Here is a 21,386-nt window from a genome sequence, read left to right on the forward strand (position 1 = left end):
TCTGAGCTCCCTTCCCCCTCCCCATTTCTAAAGAAGGGTCCCGACCCAAAATGTCAGCTTTCCTGCTCCTCTGACGCTGCCTGGCCTGCTGTGTTCATCCAGCTCCACACTGTGTTATCTCAGACTCCAGCATCGGCAGTTCTTATTATTTCATCAGAAGTCTGAGTTGAATTGCTCAAATGATATAACCAAATGAAGCAGTTAATTCTCCAAAACAGCACTCACAGTCAATCATTTTCTAATTCACAATGTTGGCACTTACTTCCTCACACACTTGTGTGTTCTGGTGTCGTAGTATGTACCATCAGGGCAGTCACATCCTTCAGCACATTCGTCAGAGCAATCTTCTGGCATAGATATTGACTGGCATCTCCGGTTACAGAAAGATACACAGGTGCCATACTTCATTGTGTCTGGACACTGAATGGCTGCAAGATTAGAAAGTATAGTTAAGAGAGTATAGTTTAACAGTGATATTTCTAGTCAGGCATTAGAAATTAATTGTTTCATGAAGCACAGATGATGCTATAAATCAGAGCATTTGTGAGCTGCCCCATGTCATTCAGTGTTGCAAGTTCAGTCTTTCACAATTAAGTGATAACAGGGAGAAAGAAGGGGTTCATTTTCTAATCTGGAGTTGGGACCCTGACGATTGGATCATTTTCATGTCCCAAACCTGTGCCACAACTGTATGGCTCAACTGATGCTGTCAAACATAAAAGTCCTAACTAAGTCAGGTTCCAAATTCATCATACCAAACTTCACCAAGAGGTGGGAGCTGCTTGCACAGCTAAAAACATTGACAGACAGCAAACACTGCCTTGCAGAAGAAAACAAGCAGAATGCTGGCCAGCAATTTCACTAAGCATGAAAGTGGCCAAGCAGCTAAATGTCAGGTAAAACTCATGACCTGGCATGAGATCCACAAGCTCCTGAAATTCTTCAGTGCAAAACAACACACGTGAACTTTTGCCAGCATTGGATCTGACAACTGTGTACTAATGTGCACCAGACCATTGAAGTTGGTGATTTCAGCTTTGTCAATTATATTCCCTCCCGTCCCCTCCTGTTAAAAAAAATCCTCAAGAAGCTTAAAGGACCATTAATAAAGAGATATGTGGGTTCCTTGCATCCCCTCTGCCTTTGCAAACTGTGTCATATTCCTGAGGCAGCAGGATTCAGTTCCACCTCTGCGAATGTGATTTTCAAATCATATCACACTTGTTCTTGAACTAAATGACAACTGAAAACCTTCACCAAGATATTTCTACAGAGGATGATGAACAGCTTGCAAGCATCCTCTAAAGTACACCCTCACAAATACACCCCACGAAAGCAAACTGTGATCTTGCACTGCTGAAACTTCACTTTTACTTTTTGTTTTACACCCACAAACAGAATTACTAGCTGTTAGTAATCAGAACTAAACTATTATTTTACAGACAGCTTGATATCATGGGTTGAATTATGTTCTTATCTTTCTCATGTTACTTAATTTTATTCATACTATATATCACATGCTACATAAGTACTTATTATACCTTGAAAATAGTCATAATTCCTAATGACAAAGTAATGTGTTACTGGCAAAATTAATTTTATACTATAACTATAAGCTCTTTAATCAGTCACAGTAGGCTAAATTTACCATAGTTATCATGGTGGGAAACATAGCAGACAAGGCCACTTAATCCTTGGAGATAACCCAAATCACTGGTGTCAAAACCATACCTGATGAAGTGGGAGGGTACATGGAGCTGACATGGGATTCCTGTCCTCTACCAATGGGATGTCAATTAGCCTCATTAATGATCCAGATTATACTCATTAATTGTGAGCCCACCAAAAGGATTAGATGTGGACCAAGCAACTTTCCTGCACTCTTCAAAAGCCACCAAGCAAACCTTGTTGGATGTGCCAGCAGTCTCTGTGGGAGAAATCCCTGCAGTCAGACAATCGATACCTAATCCAGGGACCTAGAATGGGTGAAAGGACCAACAATGCACACTGAATTGATTCAACTGGGCCCCCACTTAACTGAACTAATAGGGATTCCCTAGCAGTTCTCCAACTGTTAGCAAACTTCCATCAGCCGAACAAAAGCCAGGTGAATATTTCTTTTGAAGTATTCTGTTAATAAGTGGCTACATTTTTGTGGAAAATTAGAATTTATGCCTCGCAGCTTGTGATGAAATGAGGTCAATTTCTACCTTGAAATCAGTTTGGAGATTGTGATACATATTTTTTCCTGTCAGGAAGCTTCATAATCTGTATTGATATAATGCTTCTTGCATCCAGACTTGACCAGTCAGGTTTTTCCCTCTTCCTTAAACAGATGGTAAAATTTCCTCACCAAATGAGAAAAAAATTATGTTTTTAAATTCTCCCCCATTACTCAGCTTATTGGAATTGTCCTTACCGAGGACCTTCGGCACTTGTCTGTCTTCCAGTCTCAGACTATCACCCCTGGAGATGGGAGGACCAGGGGTCACTATTTTCATTGTGTAAATCTAGATCTAGGTCAGATATCAGGAGGAGATTTTGTTTTCCACAAAACAGACTTCAGACTCATGCAATAGATGTCAATGTGCTGATTTCCCTCAAGCAAGAACTGGATGTGTTTCTTAATGGGATGAATATCATCTTTGCTAAAGATGGGTAATCCAGAAAATTCAGGGCCAGAGACTGCGATTGGAATGGGAAAGGATGGAAGCAGTGGGTGAGAGCAAACCAACGTGCCTTAATTACTGTTCAGGTAACTATACATTTTGGTGATGACCATAATAGACTTCTTTTAGGATCACTAGTTAGGCCATATGAAAACCTGGTACTGGGAATCAAGTTTTACAGATGGGATCTCAAACAGGCTATGGAACTCTTACTTATATACACAAAGCAGCTAATGTATGTTCGGACTCTCTGCACCCTTTACAGCAGACATCGCACCTCTAGCTCACAATGAGGTATGTTTCCTCCCTGTCACATTGAAGGCTTAGGTGCTCATTTAGTGCCAGAGAAATAAGCACATCATCAAAATTTGACAGCACTGATTCTGTACTCTTGCAAAGCCAGCTGACATGTAGATTTTTTCTTTGTTTTCCTATCATTGTCGATGATCAGAGATACAAGTTGTTAACTTCTTAGCCCTGCTGAATGACATGAATAACCTGAGCTGCCAACAGTGAATATGTTGAGCATCACTGAAGCTGTCACCAATGATAGCACAGATGATGATAAAATAACACTTCATGGTTGAGTTGACTTTGAGACTCACTGGCAGTGCTGTGTGAATAGATCATAGAATCCCCACAATGTGGAAAAAAGCCCTTTGGCCGAACAAGTCCACACCAACCCTCAGAGCATCCCACCCAGGCCCATCCCCCTATAACCCACCTAATCTACACATCCCTGAATACTGTGGGCAATTTAGCATAGCAAATTCACCTAGCCTGCACATCTTTGGACTGTGGGAGGAAACTGGAGCATCCGGAGGAAACCCACACAGACATGGGGAGATTGTGCAAACTCCACACAGATTGTCGGCTGAAGGTGGAATTGAACCTAGATTCCTGGTCCTGTGAGGCAGCAGTGCTAACCACTGAGCCACCATGCCACCCTCCAAAGGATACACCTGAACAGGGACTTGAACCCTGGACCTTCAGATTAAAAGTCAGATGCTCTACCAACTGAGCTATTCAGGCTAGTTGACGGCTTCTGAAAGAATTGATTAAAAAGAAATAGCAGAGTGTCATCAGTTATCCTAGTCAGTAATAGTACACAAAACAGTAAATCTACAATTCAGTGTCACAGCTGGATCTGATGGTACATGTTGTGTGTCATCTAAACACCTGATCAACCAATTCCTACTCTGGCTAAACCTTCCCACCATTCAAGTTGTGGACTGAATGTAATACCCACAATAGACAATGGAGTGATGACTGTGCCTCAGCCTTGTAGCAATTTACCTGTCAGTGGTGTGAGAGCAATACTCACCATTTATCAAATTGTTGAAGGAGGTTGGCTGCACTACTGTTCATTATGTGGGGAAGGTTTGCTGTTAACAGTTTCAACAGTAAATTATTAAAACAATGGAACCATTTCATTTACAAATGTGATACAACGAAATACACTTTAAACACTTGCTCCTTCGCACTGGAATTGGAGAGAATTTTCTATTTTGTTAAAAAAAAGTGTGCATTTCTGGTAATGATGTACTACTTACCACACTCTGAGACATTGGATCGAAAGTCTATGAAGATGCCATAGTTTCTACATTGTCGAGCGTAGTGGGCCACAGCAGAACACATACAAGTTTCTCCGCACTTACAGGTGTCTGTTTTACATTGCTGTTGATATAAGTCTGGACTCAAATACTGATGGCATGATGCAAACAGATAGCTATTGATAATGCTACACTTCTCTGTGGCATAAGAGGCTGCAAATGAAACACGAAAAGAAATCGAAAAGCATTTCATTCACAAAATGAAAATCATCCTGTTGTAATTTTCAAACTAAAATTTGATTACATATATCCACCATGATCTTTTCATATGATCGGTATGTCAAACGTCACTTAAACTTGTTATCAGCCATATCTACTTTGAACCATTGGGAATATGCATCTCAGTAGGCTGGAGTGGTCACCCAATTTTCAATTCTCCATCACTTTCATGTCTGGGAAAACATATTGTCCTGAATCTTCAAAGCAGTAGCAATGACAAGGGATGGTTGCATACATTTTTTCCCAAGGTGTTCCACAGTTTTCAAAAAAAATTGCTGTGTCTTTAGGGAGCTCGTTGGAGTGGTGCAGAGTCAGAAACATAGCACAGAATGCATTTTTTTAATGGTTCTGGTCACTATTTAGTAAATATAAGGGTCAGTGTTAGAATATCAGTGAATGGGTTATAGATAAATGGATGAGCTTTTCTTATGTATTCATGTCTAGGGGCATCAGTGGCCTTTACTTCCCATCCCCAATTTCTCTTGAGAAGTCAAACTGTGCTGCCTTCAATCATTGCAGTCCTTCGGGTTTGGGGCACCACGGTCATGTCAGGAAGGAAGGTAAGGATTTGGATCCAGTGACAGTAGGGAAACTACTATCATTAAGCATGAGGATATTTGTAGAGTCTCCATCTCCTATTAAGTTTTTATCTTTCCATTATTTACAACTAGATGTGGCAAGACTACAATACTTAGGTCTAGTGTGCTGGTTATGGGATCACTTAGCCCTGACTATTGTATGCTCCTTTTATTGTTTTTCCATGCAAGTAGCTTCACCGGGTTGACACCTCATTTTAGGTATCCTTGGTGCTGCTCCTCGAAGAGTGAGAGAGATGTGGGGGCACAAGGTTACAGATTATGATTGAAAAGTTCTATTGCATCTCATGGATGTCCAGTTTGAATTGCCAGATCTGTTCCAAGTCTTTCCTATTTAGCACAGTGATAGTGCCACATAACGTGATTGGGGGTGGGGGGTATCCTCAGTGTGGAAACAAGACTTCATTTATACATTCTTTGTACAGTAGTCACTCCAACTTATACTGTCATGGATGGACACATCTGCAACAGATAGATTGGTGAGGAAGAGGTCAAGCAAGTTTTTCCCTTGCGTGCTCCCTCACTACCTGCCAAAGACCTAACTGTGAGAGCCTAACTGTTGTGTCACTTAAGACTCAAGCTTAATCAGTAGTGGCATGCTGAGTCACTCCGATAATGAACATTAAAATTCCCCATTCAGAGTACATTCTGTACATGTCTTAATTATAAGCAACTTATTACATATTTTCTACATTGTTATGATGGTCTATATTTTCATACTATCAATTTTGGATTTCCGTCAGCTGATTCTAATACCCAAAACCTTTGTGGACTAAAATGGTTTTTAAAAGGGACAAGAAAGGCCCTGACTTAAAATGGCTGCAGCAATCAGCTAATCACAGGTTGAGCTAACCTATGAAACCATCCATAAACAGGAACAGGCCTGAGCCAAAATGAACAAAGAATCAAAGAATCCCCATCGCATGTGAAGTGGTCATTCAGCCCATTGAGACCGTACTGACCCACTGAATAGCATCCCACCCACATCCAGCCCCTACCCCATCATGTTTATCATAGCTAATCCACCTAGCACATCCCAGAATACTACAGACAATTTCAGCATGGCCATACAACAAAACCTGCACATCTTTGGACTATGGGAGGAAACCCATGCAGACACAGCAAGAACATGCAAACTCCACACAGACGGTCACTCAAGGCTGGAATCAAACATGGGTCCCTGGCACTGTGAGGCAGCAGTGCTAACCACTGAGCTACCATGCCACCCCAAACATGTTTATCAAAAGGCTTTGAAATTCACATTTGTTCTTCTTGTCCATCTTTACCGATAAATTGAAATGAAATTAGGATGGAAGGGTTACCTGTAAATTATGTAGCTGGGAAAAACAATAACACCAGAAATATGAATAAACAAATGAATGGCATTTCAAGCAGCTGCTTTGGCTCAACAGCGGGCAGAAAAATAGATTTACACCAGGAAGATTGGAAAGTACTCTCAGTCACTGTTTTCACTTTGTGCCTTGAAAAGAAATCTGCAACATTTCCTGTGGCTGATGGTACAAGAAATCAATTAAACATCTATGGACTCAGGTTAAAATCAAGCAACTCAAGAATTTGAAGGACTTTTAAACTGCATTTTTTTAGCCTTAGACAGCATTGTCTTTTTGAAATGTTATACTTGTTTTTGTTTGTGTGGTTGAGGTCGTGTCTTTATTATTTTCTCAGTGTTAGTAAGTAACACGATTCCTCTTTTTTCACTAAAGAAAACATTGTAACCGGTTCCTTATAGTTGATGCTGGTGAACTATAAAGTGCTATTAAGGTGAACTATTAAGGGGAGGAGATGATATTATTGTGAGACTATTAATCCAGAAACTCAGCTAATGTTCTGGGCACCTGGGTTCAAATCCTACCATGGCAGATGGTAGAATTTGAATTCAATTTTAAAAATATTTGGAACTAAGAATCTACTCATGACCATGAAACCATTGTTGAGTGTTGGAAAAACCCATCTGATTCACTAATGTCCTTCAGGGAAGGAAATCTGCCACTCTCACATGGTCTGGGCTATACAGCCCACAGCAATGAGGTTGACTCTCAGTTGCCCTCCAAAATGGCCTAGCAGGTTATTTAGTTGTAACAATTGCTACAAAGTCTCAATGAAATAAAATCAGATGAATCACTGGCATTGACCAAGGCACCAGAAAAGACTATGGCAGAAACAACCCTGTTGACCCTGTAAAGTCCTTCCTGAGAACATCTGTGGGTGAGTGCCAAAGCTGAAAGAGCTGTCTCACAGTCTAGTTGAGCAACAGCCTGACATAGTCATTCTCATGGATTCAAAACTTACAGACAACATCCCAGATACCACCATCATTATCCCTGGATACGTCCTGTCCCATCAGCAGTGCAGACACAGCAGAGCTATTAAGGGTAGGTGGCGACACAGTGGTATCAAGGTTGTTGACTTGCTCACCAAACTGGCTGCGATAGGGGTTAGGGTTAGGGTTAGATTTAGGGTTCAGACATTTTGTCACCATGCTAGGTAACATCATCAGTGAGGCCTCCAGTGAAGAGATGTTGTTCTACACTGCTTGGAATTTATACTGTCCGGTCGATTATGGTGAGTAAAGTCATTTCCATTTTTATTCTGTATGGGTTTGTATATGTGGTCCAATTCTATATGTTTGTTGATTGCATTATGAGTTGAGAAGCATGCCTCTAGAAATTCCCGTGCGTGTCTATGTTTGGTTTGGGTTACTATGGTTACGTTGTCCCAGTTAAACTGATGGCCTTCACTGTCCGAGTGTACTGATATTAGGGAAGGTTTGTCATGTTGTTTTGCTGCTAGCTGATGGTCGTTTATTCTGATGGCTAGTTTCCTTCCTGTCCACCCGATGTAATGTTTGTGGCAGTCGTTGCGTGGTATTTTGTAAACCACGTTGGTCCTGCATGTTGTGGGAATGGGGTCTTTAATCCTTGTGAGTGTTTGTCATAGAGTGGCTGTGGGCTTGTGTGCCATCATGATTCCTAGTGGTCTTAGGAGTCTCGTTGTCAGTTCTGACATGTTCCTGATGTAGGGCAGTGTGGCCAGTGTGTTAGGGCATACTGTGTCTTCTTGTTGTTGTTTATTTAGTGGGCACCTACGGATAAAGTTGCGGGGATATCCGATCATAGCGAAGATTTTGTATAGGTGCTCTTCCTCTTTCCTGTGTAGTTCTGGCGTGTTGCAGGGAGTGGTGGCCTGTTTAAATAGTGTCCTAACGCAGCTTTGTTTGTGGACATTGGGGTGGTTGCTGTGGAAGTTGAGGATTTGGTCAGTGTGGGTTGCTTTCCTGTATACCAAGGTTTGGAATTCCCCGTTGCTCACACGTTCAACTCTGACGTCCAGAAACAGAAGCTGATTGTTGTTTTCTTCTTCTCTCGTGAATTTAATCCCAGCAAATTCACTGTTGATGAGGTGGTGAGTCTCTTCCAATCTGTTGCATTTAATAATGACAAATGGGTCATCCACGCACACACCACACACTTCATCTTTAATGGTCAAGTATACAAACAGATCAATGGCACACCCATGGGGTCACCCATCTCAGGACTCATTGCACAGGCAGTCCTGCAGAGACTCGAACACACTACCCACCCCTGCATTTAACCTAAACTGTGGATCCAGACAATGAAGACCATTAGTTTAACTGGGACAATATAACCATAGTAGCCCAAGCCAAACATAGATACGCACGGGAATTCCTAGAGGCATGGTTCTCCACCCATAATGCGTTCAACAAACATATAGAATTGGACCGCATATACAAACCCATACAGAACAAAACCTGAAATGGCACAACTCACCATAATGGACCAAACTGTATAAATTCCAAGCGGAGTAGAACAACATCTCTTCATCGTAGGCCTCATTGATCATATTACCTAGCATAGTGACGAAACGTCTGAACGAAAACAAGCCAGCTCAGCCAGCAAGTCAACAAACTCACCCATAACCCAAGCTACAAATCTTTGCTAAAACCTTGAACAGTGGTATTAAGTTGGGAGGGAGTTGCCCTGGGAGTCCTCAGCATTGACTCTGGACCCCCTGAAGTCTCGTGGCTTCAGGTTAAACATGGACAAGGAAACGTCCCACAGGTTATTGTATACCATCCTCCCTCAGATATGAATCAGTATTCCTCCATGTTGAATAACACTGAGAAGAAGCACGAAGGATGGCAAGGGCACAAAATGTACTCTGGATGGGGGATTTCAATGACCCCTACCAGGAGTGGTTTGACAGCAGTAGTACTTATTGAGCTGGTCGGGTCCGAAAGGACATAGCTGCTCGACTGGGTCTGCGGCAGGTCGTGAGGGAACAAACAAGAGGAAAAAACATACTTGACCTCATCCTTATCAATCTGCCAGCTGTAGATGCATCTGTGCATGACAGTATCAGTAAGAGTGACCATCGCACAGTCCTTGTCGAGATGAAGTCCCACTTTCACATTGAGAATAACCTCCATCGTGTTATGTGGCACTATCACCGCGCTAAATGTGACAGACTTCAAATAAATCTAGCGACTCAAGAATGGGCATCCATGAGGCACTGTGGATCATCAACAGCAGTAGAATGTACTCCAGCACAATCTGTAACCTCATGGCCTGGCATATCTCCCACTCAACCATTACCATCATGCCAGGGGATCAACCCTGGTTCCATGGAGAGTGCAGGAGGGTATGCCAGGAGCAGCACCAGGCATACCTGAAGATGAGGTATCAACCTGGTGAAGCCACCAAATAAGACTACTTGCACGCCAAATAGTGAAAGCAGCAAGTGGTAGACAGAGTTAAGTGATCCCACAACCAATGGATCAGATCCAAGTTCTGCAGTTCTGCCACGTTCAGTTATGAATGGTGGTGGACAATTAAACAACTCACTGGAGAAGGAGGTTCCATAAATATCCCCATCCTCAATGATGGAAGAGCCCAGCACATCAGTGCAAAAGGTAGCTTGTGCAGCAATCTTCAGCCGGAAGTGCCGAGTGGATGATCCATCTCGGCCTCCTCCAGTGGTCCCCAACAATACAGATACCAGTCTTCAGACAATTCGATTCGCACTACGTGATACCAATAAATGGTTGGAGACACTGGATATAGCAAAGGCTATGGACTCTGACAACATTCTGGCAATAGTACTGAAGACTTGTGCTCCAGAACTTGCCACTCCCCGAGACAAGCTGTTCCAGTACAGTCACAACACTGGCATCTACCTGACAATGTCGAAAATTGCCCAAGTATGTCCTGTACATAAAAAACAGGACAAATCCAACCCATCCAATTACTGCCCCATCAGTCTACTCTCTATCATTAATAAAGTGATGGAAGGTGTCATGAACAATGCTATCAAACAGCACCTGCTCCTGACCTCATTACAGCCTTGGTTCAAACATAGACAAAAGAGCTGAATTCTAGAGATGAGGTGAGAGTAACAGCCCTTGATATCAAGGCTGCCTTGTGTGCCGAGTGTGGCATCAAGGAGCCCTGGCAAAACTGGAATCAATCAAAACTGAGGACAAATTCTCCGCTGGCTGGAGTCATATCTAGCACAAAAGAAGATGGTCATGATTGTTAGAGGTCAGTCATCTCAGCTCCAGGACATCTCTGCAGGAGTTCCTCAGGGTAATATCCTAGGACCAACCATCTTCAATTGCTTCATCAATGACCTTCCCTCCATCATAAGGAGGATGATTGCACAATATTCAGCACCATTTGTGGTTCCTTAGGTACTGAAGCAGTCCATGTTCAAAAGCAACAAGATGTGGACAATATCCAGGCTTGAGCTAACAAGTGGCAATTAACATTCATGTCACACAAATGCCAGGCTATGACCACCACCAATAACAGAGAACCTAACCACAACCCATTGACATTCAATGGTGTTACTATCATGAAACCCCCACTACCAATATCCTGCGGGTTATCATTGACCAAAAACTCAACAGGACTCACCACATAGAGTCATAGTTTCATAGAGTTGTACAGCACGGTCCAACCTGTCCATGCCAACCAGATTTGCCAGCATTAATTTAATTTGCCAGCATTTGGCCTTTATCCCTCTAAACCCTTCTATTCATGCACCCAGGGATAGTAGGAACTGCCGATGCTGGAGTCTGAGATAACAAGTGTCGAGCTGGATGAACACGCAGGCCAAGCACCATCAGAGGAGTAGGAAAGCTGATGTTTTGGATCTGGACCCTTCTTCAGAAGGATCCAGACCCAAAACAGCAGCTTTCCTACTCCTCCTATTCAGGCACCCATCCAGATGCCTTTTAAACGTTGAAATTGTATCAGCACCCATCACTTCCTCTGGCAGCTCATTCCATACATACATTCCACCCTATGCATAAAAAAGTTGCCCCTTAGATCCCTTTTATATCTTTCTCCTCCCACCTTAAACCTCTGCCCTCTAGTTTTCAACTCCCCCAGCCTCGGAAGAAGACCTTGTCTATTTAACTATCCATGCCCCTCATGATTCTAGAAACCTCTATAAGTTCAACTATCAGCCTCCGACACTCCAGGTAAAAAAGCCCCAGCCTATTCAGCCTCTCCCTATAGCTCAAACCCTCCAGCCCTGGCAAATATCCTTGTAAATTTTTTCTGTACCATTTCAAGTTTAACAACATTTGTCCTTTAGGAGGGAGACCAGAATTGAGTGCAAAATTCTGAAAGTAGCCTAATCAATGTCCTGTGCAGCTGCAGCAGGACCTCCTAACTCCTATACTCAATGCACTGACCAGTAAAGGCAAGTGTACCAAACACATTCTTCACTGCCCTGTCTACCTGTGACTCCACCTTCGAGCAATTATGAACCTGCACCCCAAGGTCTCTTTGCTCAGCAACATTCCCCAGCACCCTATCATTGTGTATAAGTCTTGTCCAGATTTGCCTCAACAAAATGCACAACTCATATTTATCTAAATTAAACTCCATCTGCCACTCCTCAGCCCATCGGCCCATCTGATCTACGTCACATGGTACCCCGAGATAATCCTCTTCACACTCCACAACACCACCCAATTTGGGGTCATCTGCAAACTTACTAACCATTCCTCTTATACTCACATCCAAATCATTTATATAAATGACAAAAATCAGAGACATAATGACACAAACACAGTGGCTACAACAGCAGGGTCAGAGGCTAGGAATACTGTGGCGAGTAACTTACCTCCTGACTCCCCAAAGCCTGTCCGCCATCTACAAGGCACATGTCAGAAGTGCAATGGAACACTCCACACTTGCCTGGATGAGTGTAGCCCCAACAACACTCAAGAAGCTTGACATCATCCAGGATAAAGCAGCCCGCTTGACTGGCACTACATTCACAAACATCCACTCCCTCCACCACCGACGCTCAGTAGCAGCAGTGTGTACTATCTACAAGATGCACTGCAGAAATTCACCAAAGATCCTCAGACAGCACCTCCCAAACCCACGAGCAGGTCCATCTCGAAGGACAAGGGCAGCAGACACAAGGAACTCCACCAGCTTCAAGTTCCCCTCCAAGCCACTCACCATCCTGACTTGGAAATATACCTCCGTTCCTTCACTGTTGCTGGGTCAAAATCCTGGAATTCCCTTCCCAATAGCACAACCCACAGTAAGTGGACTGCAGCGGTTCAAGAAGGCAGCTCACCACCACCTTCTGAAGGGCAAGTAGGGAAGGGCAAGAAATGCTGGCCAGCCAATGATACCCACATCCCACAAATGAATTTAAAAAAAGATTTCAACTGAAGTGAGTTATAGCTACAGGCTAGAAATAATATGAAATTTTTGTTGTGGCTGACTAAGGGGGTTAAAAACAGAACAGCCAATTCATGTCTCCTCATATGGTCATGACAACATAAAATCCATGTGATATTGATATCCCAAATATACCAACTTACTGTTTTTCATTTAAAAAAATTTAAATCACCAAAAAAATACAAACACAGACTGGAATATTTCCAAGAATATTAACAACTGATCATGCTTTTTCCAAGACTCACCAGATTGCTGATGCATGTCACATGGATCTACCTCAGGAATGTTGGCACCTGGGTTGCAAGCTGTGGAGATTCTCCAAGAATTGGCAAACAACTGTGGTGTGCTTTCAATCATTCCCCCTGGAGATCTTTACAAATGGTAAGCAGAAAGGGAGAAGATTATGAACAAAGTCAATGAATGGAAGTATTGGTAACACACAAAATGAGCTTCCAATTTATCACCTATTTTCCACCATTGGCTAAAAACAAATTAATATCCATTGGTTTTCTTAATATACAATAGAATCATGCATGTTACATAATCCTGCAAAGATAATTAAATACTAAAACATGCTAACATAAAATACCAAATATGATTTCCAGGATCATACTGATCATATTTTACATTGACCGCATGTCCCACACTGTCCGTGTCATTGTGAGTAAGCATTAAGAACTTAACACAGTGAAAAATAAATCCAAAGAGAGAAAAAAATCAAATAGCAAGTAACCTCTCGGCAGGTTTTCTTATTCACTACCTCAGAATAGACTAAAACACAACATTGGCAGAGGCCTATCAGTGTGCCTGCATCTTTCTTGGTTTAAGCTGCTGTACAATGGTGTGAGACTTGGAAGAAGAATTAAAATAAATGTAATGAAAAACTTGCTCGGAATATAAATTAATGATGGCCTTTTTGCATAATAATTATACAGAATAACAGTTAATGGTTACAGAAATATTTGAGATGCATATGAAACATACAAATTAGAAGCCCTTTGAAACCATTTTGCCATTCAATAACATTATAGCTGATCTGTTTGCATTTTAAATTGTACATTCCCATCTTCCACTGATAACCTTTGATTCCCTTGTCCTACAAGAATCTATCCCCTGTGAGAACTTCACTATGTTCCAGGTAATGTTAAGGACTGAAGTCCAATTTTTTTTTTGAGGCCCTATCCCTTTGCGATTCTTTTTTAGTAGTGCCTGAATTATTGGTCATCTTAATTCTTTGAGTTCACAGACTGAAGTTCACTTCTCTGTTGGTATCAATTGAGAAATAAAGAATATTTTCTCACGTCAATTCTTTAACAAATGAACTAGGCTTTTCAATGCAACAATGTATTTTTGATAATGCATTATAATTCTTACATTTCCACAAAATCGTTATAATCTGGTTTCTCATGCCAGTCTTTTCTAACACTTTTCAATGTAAACCCATGTCTATATTTATAATGGAAATTTGTCTATGTCAGGTAGCCACCCTATAGTTAATAAGAAATGATCACCAGGTAGCTTTTCTCTACACAGTAGCAGAGTTTTGTTGGCTAACACAACACCAGGAGAACTCACAGCTTCAATAGTGTCACGAGAACTTTTACATCCACCTCAGGTGGGGCTGTTTAAAATCTAAAATCTAAAAAACTCTAAAATGTCACACTCCCTCATCACTACATTGAAGTACAACCTAGATTATATTTCTGTCCCTGATTTTTAATCAGATCAAGAGTTACATGGTAAGGGCAGGAATGATTTCACCTTAAACAAAGTTGTTGAATTTATAAAGCCTTAAATCTCCATCTGCATATTGTTATTAGCTACTGATTGGAATTATTACTTTTTTCTTTTGGCATTGAGATGACAGGCAAATTTCAAATGCTGATCAGGTTCCTATGATGTACAAGTATGTTTGGATATGGCAGTGATATGTCGGCTCTAACTAGCATCAAGTGGTGGCCCAGGTTCAAAAAGAACTTAGAGGTTTATAAAATCATGAGGGGCATGGATAGGGTAAACAGACAAGGTCTTTTCCCTGGCGGGCAAGTCCAAAACTGGACAGCATAGGTTTAAGGTGAGTGGGGAAAGATATAAAAGGGACCTAAGAGGCAACATTTTCACACAGAGGGTGGTGCATGTACGGATTGAGCTGCCAGAGGAAGTGGTGCAGTCTGATACAATTACAAAATTGAAAAAGCATCTGGGTGGGTATATGAATAGAAAGGGTTTAGAGGGAAATGGGCCAAATGCTGGCAAAGGGGATTAGATTTATATAGGATATCTGGTCAGCATGGACGAATTGGACCAAAGGATCTATTTCCAAGTTGTATATCTTTATGACTCTAACACCAGAGATGAGCTTCCCTTGAATTCTGAGTTAGCCGCGAGAAGCAGGAGTGCTCCTTCAGACTGTAGAAATCCAGCATGAAACACTCAAGCCGCAGTTTACACATTCCAGTTCACAGATTAGAACACAACATTTCATCATCACCTTCCACCACCCCCAAAACCAGAAATGGACAGTTTGCCTAATATTATCACAGCTCAAAGTCACAGGATATTCGGATATTTCCAATTTTTTGATTGCAACCTGCTGGCTGCAAGCAACTGTCCGTGAGCTAGGCCTCTCAGTAACTTGGTGACTTGGTAACATGGACATAGCTCCACACAAACTAACCCCACTATGACCAGTTTGGTCTACCAAAGAGTGATCCACTGAACAATGAAAATGATTTCACACTGTAGGTAAAATACAATTTAGCATTTAAACCAAATTGAACTATTTGCTGAACAACTGCACACAAATTTTAAAACAATGTTTTGAAAATTCTGGAATTTCTTGCAGTTCATATAATTTACTTTGGTTCAGGATAATTTAATTTAGATTTTCAGTACCTAGCTCTGATTAAATATTAATACTTTTAGAATGATAACTTTTCATTTATTTTGTGCAGTAACGCATTAAAATAAACTGTTAATTTGAACCATTCTTTGAATACTTTGTGAACATCTGGAGAAGCAAAAATGAAAGCTTGTCATTTAATTGGCAGGTAAAGGTTGAAATTTCTGCCAAACTCCAGATATAGATATGAAATAAAACCCCACAACTCACCAACAGTAGTGTTAAAAATTAATCCTTGTCGAAAAGAAACACAAAGGTTTAGATGCAAAAAAAATCTAATTATGACTATTATTCTTTGTAGCCAGATTGTAATCGGACATTAAGTTCTAATCAAACTCAATTAGCCTCAAAGCATGACAAATGCTCACAAGAAATCATCCTGGATATTGCCATTGAATGTTCCACAGAGACCAATGGTGTCCTCTTTCCATCTTGTATCTGCCTGGATATAGAGCCGCCGCCCTTCTCTATCATATTGCAACCGCAGTCCAAAGTCAGTCTTAATTTGCATAAACATGGAGCTGAGCTCAGTGACTTCAAACAAATCTGTTAAAGAACAAGAAAATGTACCATTGAGATTATGGTGTGAAACTGCTGTTTGAGCAGGTTGATGCCAAACTGTTTGCTCTGGCAAGCTACTTTTCACCAAGTCTTTTAGCTAGAATGCAGCAGCAATTATGTTAAATATGGTTCTTTATACAAGTAGAATTTACCTTTTCATGAATAATCAGAAGTATCATAGCTAACTCATCCTTAGATAAGTTTGTAATTTTAAAAAATGAGGCAGGGAAATACCAACAAGGTGACTTCACAACAAACTGACATTCAAGCTATCAAGCTTGTTCCAGGGCTACACGAAGAGATTAGGCCTGACCTGTAAACTAACTCCATAGACCCACCCATACCCCTTAACATCTTTGGATAATAAGTGATCAATTCCAGTTTTAAAATTAATAATTAACTTCATTGTTTTGTGGAAGACAGTTCCAAACTTCCATGGCATATGACAGTAGTTTATTTCATTTTTCCATGGAGTGCAGCTAACCTACACTCCTGGCCAATATGTCTTTCCCAAAGTGTGGTGCCTATAACTACGTGCAATTGAGGTGTGGTCTAATGAGGGCTTTGCACAGTTCAAGTATAATTTCTACTCTAGATTAAAAAAAAACACATTCTAGACACAATATTATGGGCGGGGAAGGAACAAAAATGTAAGCAAAGCACAGTTCTGGCACCAGTCTGGTTTACAGGAGAGTGCTTTCCTTCAGTTTCTTCCGATACCTTTTGACTCAATGAGGATATGAGATTGTGGACATTTTAATTCTCAATTTTTCATTCCTTAGTTGTGGGTTCGCTCTTTCAGTTTCTCTGATGGTATTTCCATGCCTCCCCATTTTTCTTTCAAGAAGGATTTTTACAGAGACAGTATAGGACAGACAGAGACACCGTGAGAAAGACAGAGACAGTGTGAGAGACAGAGAAGGATTTAGCTGCATTCTGTCTCTCACAAGCTGGATGCTTATCCATACACAAAGCTACAGCCACTTGCCCAGGAACCAATCAAGGAGTTCTTACTATATACTAAACTCTAACATGAAGCAGATGGACACAGGTTGATCTTCAGTTGGACTGTACTAATCATCCAAATGGAAACTGTTTGAAAAAAAATTCAGTGTTCACACCATCTCAATTATCTAAAAATCTAAAAATGAACATCAGCTTTTTATGAGAAGGTTAAAAGGAAAGAATCTCCACCAAGCCAAGATAATACCATATGCTAGACAATTGCTCATTTTGGTTAATATTTTAATATTTAGAGATCACTGCTAGCTGTAAGTAAAAGCTGATGAAAAGCCAAGTACTAACTTTAAACATCCATGATTATGTGAATGTGACTCTGGCTAATTGTTACAAATTATCAAGTATAGCAGGTAAGCAAATTTATAGATTACTGAGTATGAATTTTGAAAAGACTAAGGAGCAGCAATATGCACTTTGAAAGAGAAAGACACACTTGCAGCTTCAGAAAGGTTATTGTAGCAAGAGGTTAGTACTTCATACCATCTTTATAAGGCAAACTGATCCTGTACTTATTACAATGGTACACCTCTCCTGAATGAGTCAAAGTCACCTGTTTCTTCAAATCTTCATCAATAACTAGACTCACTGACTGAATACAGGCACCATTTAGATCCTGAGAAAAGAAGCAACAGAGACAGTTTAGAATTTCATAATATATGCTTGCTCCATTCACGTTTACAACTTAATGTTTTGATTTCAATCAATCGATAAATTCATTAATTTGGAAAGTCAGACAAAGGCAACACTGGGGGTTTCTTCAGCATGTTCCCAATTACCTAGTGTAACTTTATCAAAAGATCAACAGAAATTTCAATTTTACAAAGTGTCCAAAGCTTTTGCTGTATTTTCACTAAAATTAAAACAGATCTCCAGCAATTATTCAACAATCTAAAACTGAAGAAAAGGGATTTTTTTAAGTCAAAGCATCATAAGATTTTGTAATATGCTGCCATGAAATACCATAAAGTAAAGTCAATTGAGATGTTAAAAACGGAGATATGTGTTAATGATTGGTTGGTTACATCATTAAAGGAACACAGGTGATGAACATTGCAATGCTGGCCTTCATATCCAAAGGGTTGAAATATAACAATGCAGAGATTATGCTGCAATTATACAAAACCCTAGTTGGATCCCACTTTGATCACTGTGAGCAGATCTGGGACATACTGGCCCTGGAGGGAGTTCAGCGCAGGCTTACAAGCATGATAACTTAACCCCTGAAGCCCAGGTATGAGCAGAGATGAGACAAATTAGGGCAAATTCTAAAATTTAGAAGGCAAAGGAAGTGATCTGATCAAAGTCTTCAGGATATTAACATGGAAAGACTGGGTAGATAAAGATAAACTATTTCCAGCGGTTGAAGATTCTAGAACTAGGTGAGTAGTCTAAGTATTAGAACCAGGCCATTCAGGAGAGATGTTAGAAAGCACTTCCACACACAAAGAGTAGTGGAAGCTTCGAACTCTGTTCCTCAAATGGTGGTTGATACCAATGCAATTGTTAAATTTAAATCTGAGACAGACAAATTTTTATTAAGCAAAGTTATCAAGGGATATGGACCCAGGGCAGGCACATGCAGTTAGGCTACAGATCAGGCATGATCTTAGTGAATTACAGGGCAGGCTCGAGGGACTGAATGGCCTACTCCTATTCCTATGGTTAAGGGCTAAGAACACATAACAAGAGGTTCCTGTGGTACAACAATAGCATTCCTACCTCTGGACTAGAAAACTGGAGTTCAAGTGTCACCTGATCCAGAGATATGTCATAACATTTTTGAATAGATTTATTAAAAATACCTTCGAGCAAGTATTAAGGGAGTCAGAAACCTCCCTCAGAAGCCCATTCTTTCCACTCTGAGCTGACTCTCAGAAATTCACTCGGTGCCATTTCAATCTGTGCAGAGGAGTTTCCTACCTAGGCTGCTGCTGCTTTTCCTTCACTTCCTTTCCCTGATTTACTGTCCAGGCATGCCTTTGCATCTGTCCAGACATCCAATGGTGGCAGGCGACCCAAATGGAGGGCACTGTACGTTGGCCTTTCACCTGTTCTCCCTTTTACCATTGGGGATCTGACATGGAGGGTGTTGTATGTAGCAATCTTATGTAATAGGAGGTTATACAGTCAAAGAGTCATACAGCACAGAAACACACCCTTCAGTTCAACTCATACATGCCAACCAGGTTTCCCAAACTAAACTGCTCCCATTTGCCTCCTTTCGGCCCATATTCCTCCAAACCTTTCCTATCCATGTACCTATACAAATGTCTTTTAAATGTTGTAACTGAACCTGCATCTACCATTTCCTCTGACAGCCCATTCCATATACACACCACCATCTGTTAAAATGTTGCCCCTCAGGTCCCTTTTAAATCTTTGCCTTCTCACCTTAAACCTATGCTCTCTGGTTTTGAATTGCCATCCTCTAGGAAAAAGACCTTTGCTATTCACCTTATCCATGCCCCTCATGATTTTATAAGCCCCTAAAAGGTCACCCTTCAACATCCTACTCTCCAGGGAAAGAAGTCCTAGCCTAATCAGCCTCTCCTTATAACTCAAACTCTCCAGTCCCAGTAACATCCTTGCAAATCTTTTCTGCACCCTTTCCAATTTAAGAATATTCTTCTTATAGAAAAGTGACCTTACCAATGCCCCATGTACAGCCCCAGCATGATGTCCCAAATCCCATACTCAATGCTCCAACCAGTGGAGTCAAGTGTGCAAAACACCTTCTTTACTACCCTGTCTACCTGTGATGCCACCTTACAGGAACTACGTACCTGAACCTCTGAGTCTCTCTGTTGTACAACACTCCCCAAGGCCCAACCATTAGCTTTGTGAGTCCTTCCCTGGTTTGTCTTAACAACATGCAACACCATGCATTTATCTAAATTAAACTCCATCTACCACTCTTTGCCCTTTTGGCCCAGCTGATCAAGATTCCATTGTACTCATAGATAACCTTCTTCACTGTCCACCGTACCAACAATTTTGGTGTCACCCGCAAACTTACTAACCACGCTTTCTGTGTTCTCAGCCAAATTGTTTATATAAATGACCAACAACAGCGGACCCAGCACCGATCCCTGTGGAACACCACTGGTTACATGTCTCCAGTCCGATAAACAACCCTTTACCACACCCTCTGTCACCTATGGTCAAGCCAATGGCTTGCAGATACCTAGGTCAGCTGTTTTATTTGTGGTTATGAAGCATCTGTACTGGATTGCAGACCCATTTTCAATTATTTGAAGAAGCTGCTCCTTGAATTTTGTTTGTACTCCACCCCATCCTCCTGATCTTTAATCATCAATTACAGAGGAGGCCTGGCTAAGTTGGAGAACATCACATAAGTCAGCTCCTGATTTGGAGAAGTTGGCCATTAACAGATCTGGAGAGTGGATACAGAGAGGGTTGTTCAATCAGACTGTCAGCCTGCCTCTCTACCACAGTCATGTCTGTCCTCAGGTAATCGTGAAGGAGGAGTATGTGGTGCCCTCCAGTATGTTTAAGGCCTTCCTTACCCAGTGGGCACCACAGGGAGTGGAGCAGCCCCAAAATGACTATTGTTTGACTACCTCAAGAATAGAATAAACAGAGTCAACAAGGACACAACCTCACTAGACAGGAGTGAGACACCAGTAATGCTGCACCCTGTGATTGGACCCACTAACAAAGAAAACAGTCAGCGTCATGTTTAATACTTAACAATCTGGTCTGGGTCCGATCACCAATAAAATATTTTTAATATGCAAGAAAGTTCAAAGAATTGGAACTAATATAACAGAGCTACCATAGCTAGAAAAAAATTGTGGTGTATTTAAATGACTTACTTCTCTTTTGTTTCTATCTGCAACCATGATATGCTTTTTGAATCAAAATAAACATCTTTAAAAATAAAATGGTTAATTTGCATACTTTTGTCCATTTTATTATTATATTTAAATAAGTAGAATTTGCTTCATCACAATTGCAGTAAACTGTTACAAATTTTGACCATAAGATGGAGCTGAATTCATATATTATACTACACTAGCAAATGATTTCTTATGTCT

The 21,386-nt window shown here is 41.0% G+C and overlaps 1 protein-coding gene and 1 non-coding gene across 2 annotated transcripts in view; both read right to left on the reverse strand.

Annotated features, from left to right (window-relative positions):
- otog (otogelin) overlaps positions 1–21,386 on the reverse strand; it is a 220,029-nt gene that overhangs the window by 142,705 nt on the left and 55,938 nt on the right. Inside the window, exons 15-19 of the mRNA XM_048607318.1 lie at positions 17,809–17,941; positions 16,116–16,293; positions 13,091–13,215; positions 4,223–4,435; positions 263–428 (exon numbers count right to left, since the gene is read on the reverse strand). Of these exons, the coding sequence (XP_048463275.1) occupies positions 263–428; positions 4,223–4,435; positions 13,091–13,215; positions 16,116–16,293; positions 17,809–17,941 (815 nt within the window). The remainder of the gene's footprint in view (positions 1–262; positions 429–4,222; positions 4,436–13,090; positions 13,216–16,115; positions 16,294–17,808; positions 17,942–21,386) is intronic.
- trnak-uuu lies at positions 3,629–3,701 on the reverse strand. Its single transcript has one exon. It is a non-coding gene; the product is annotated as a tRNA-Lys (tRNA).

Source organism: Rhincodon typus, chromosome 17 (assembly GCF_021869965.1).
Source record: "Rhincodon typus isolate 14 chromosome 17, sRhiTyp1.1, whole genome shotgun sequence".
Lineage (NCBI taxonomy): Eukaryota > Metazoa > Chordata > Chondrichthyes > Orectolobiformes > Rhincodontidae > Rhincodon > Rhincodon typus.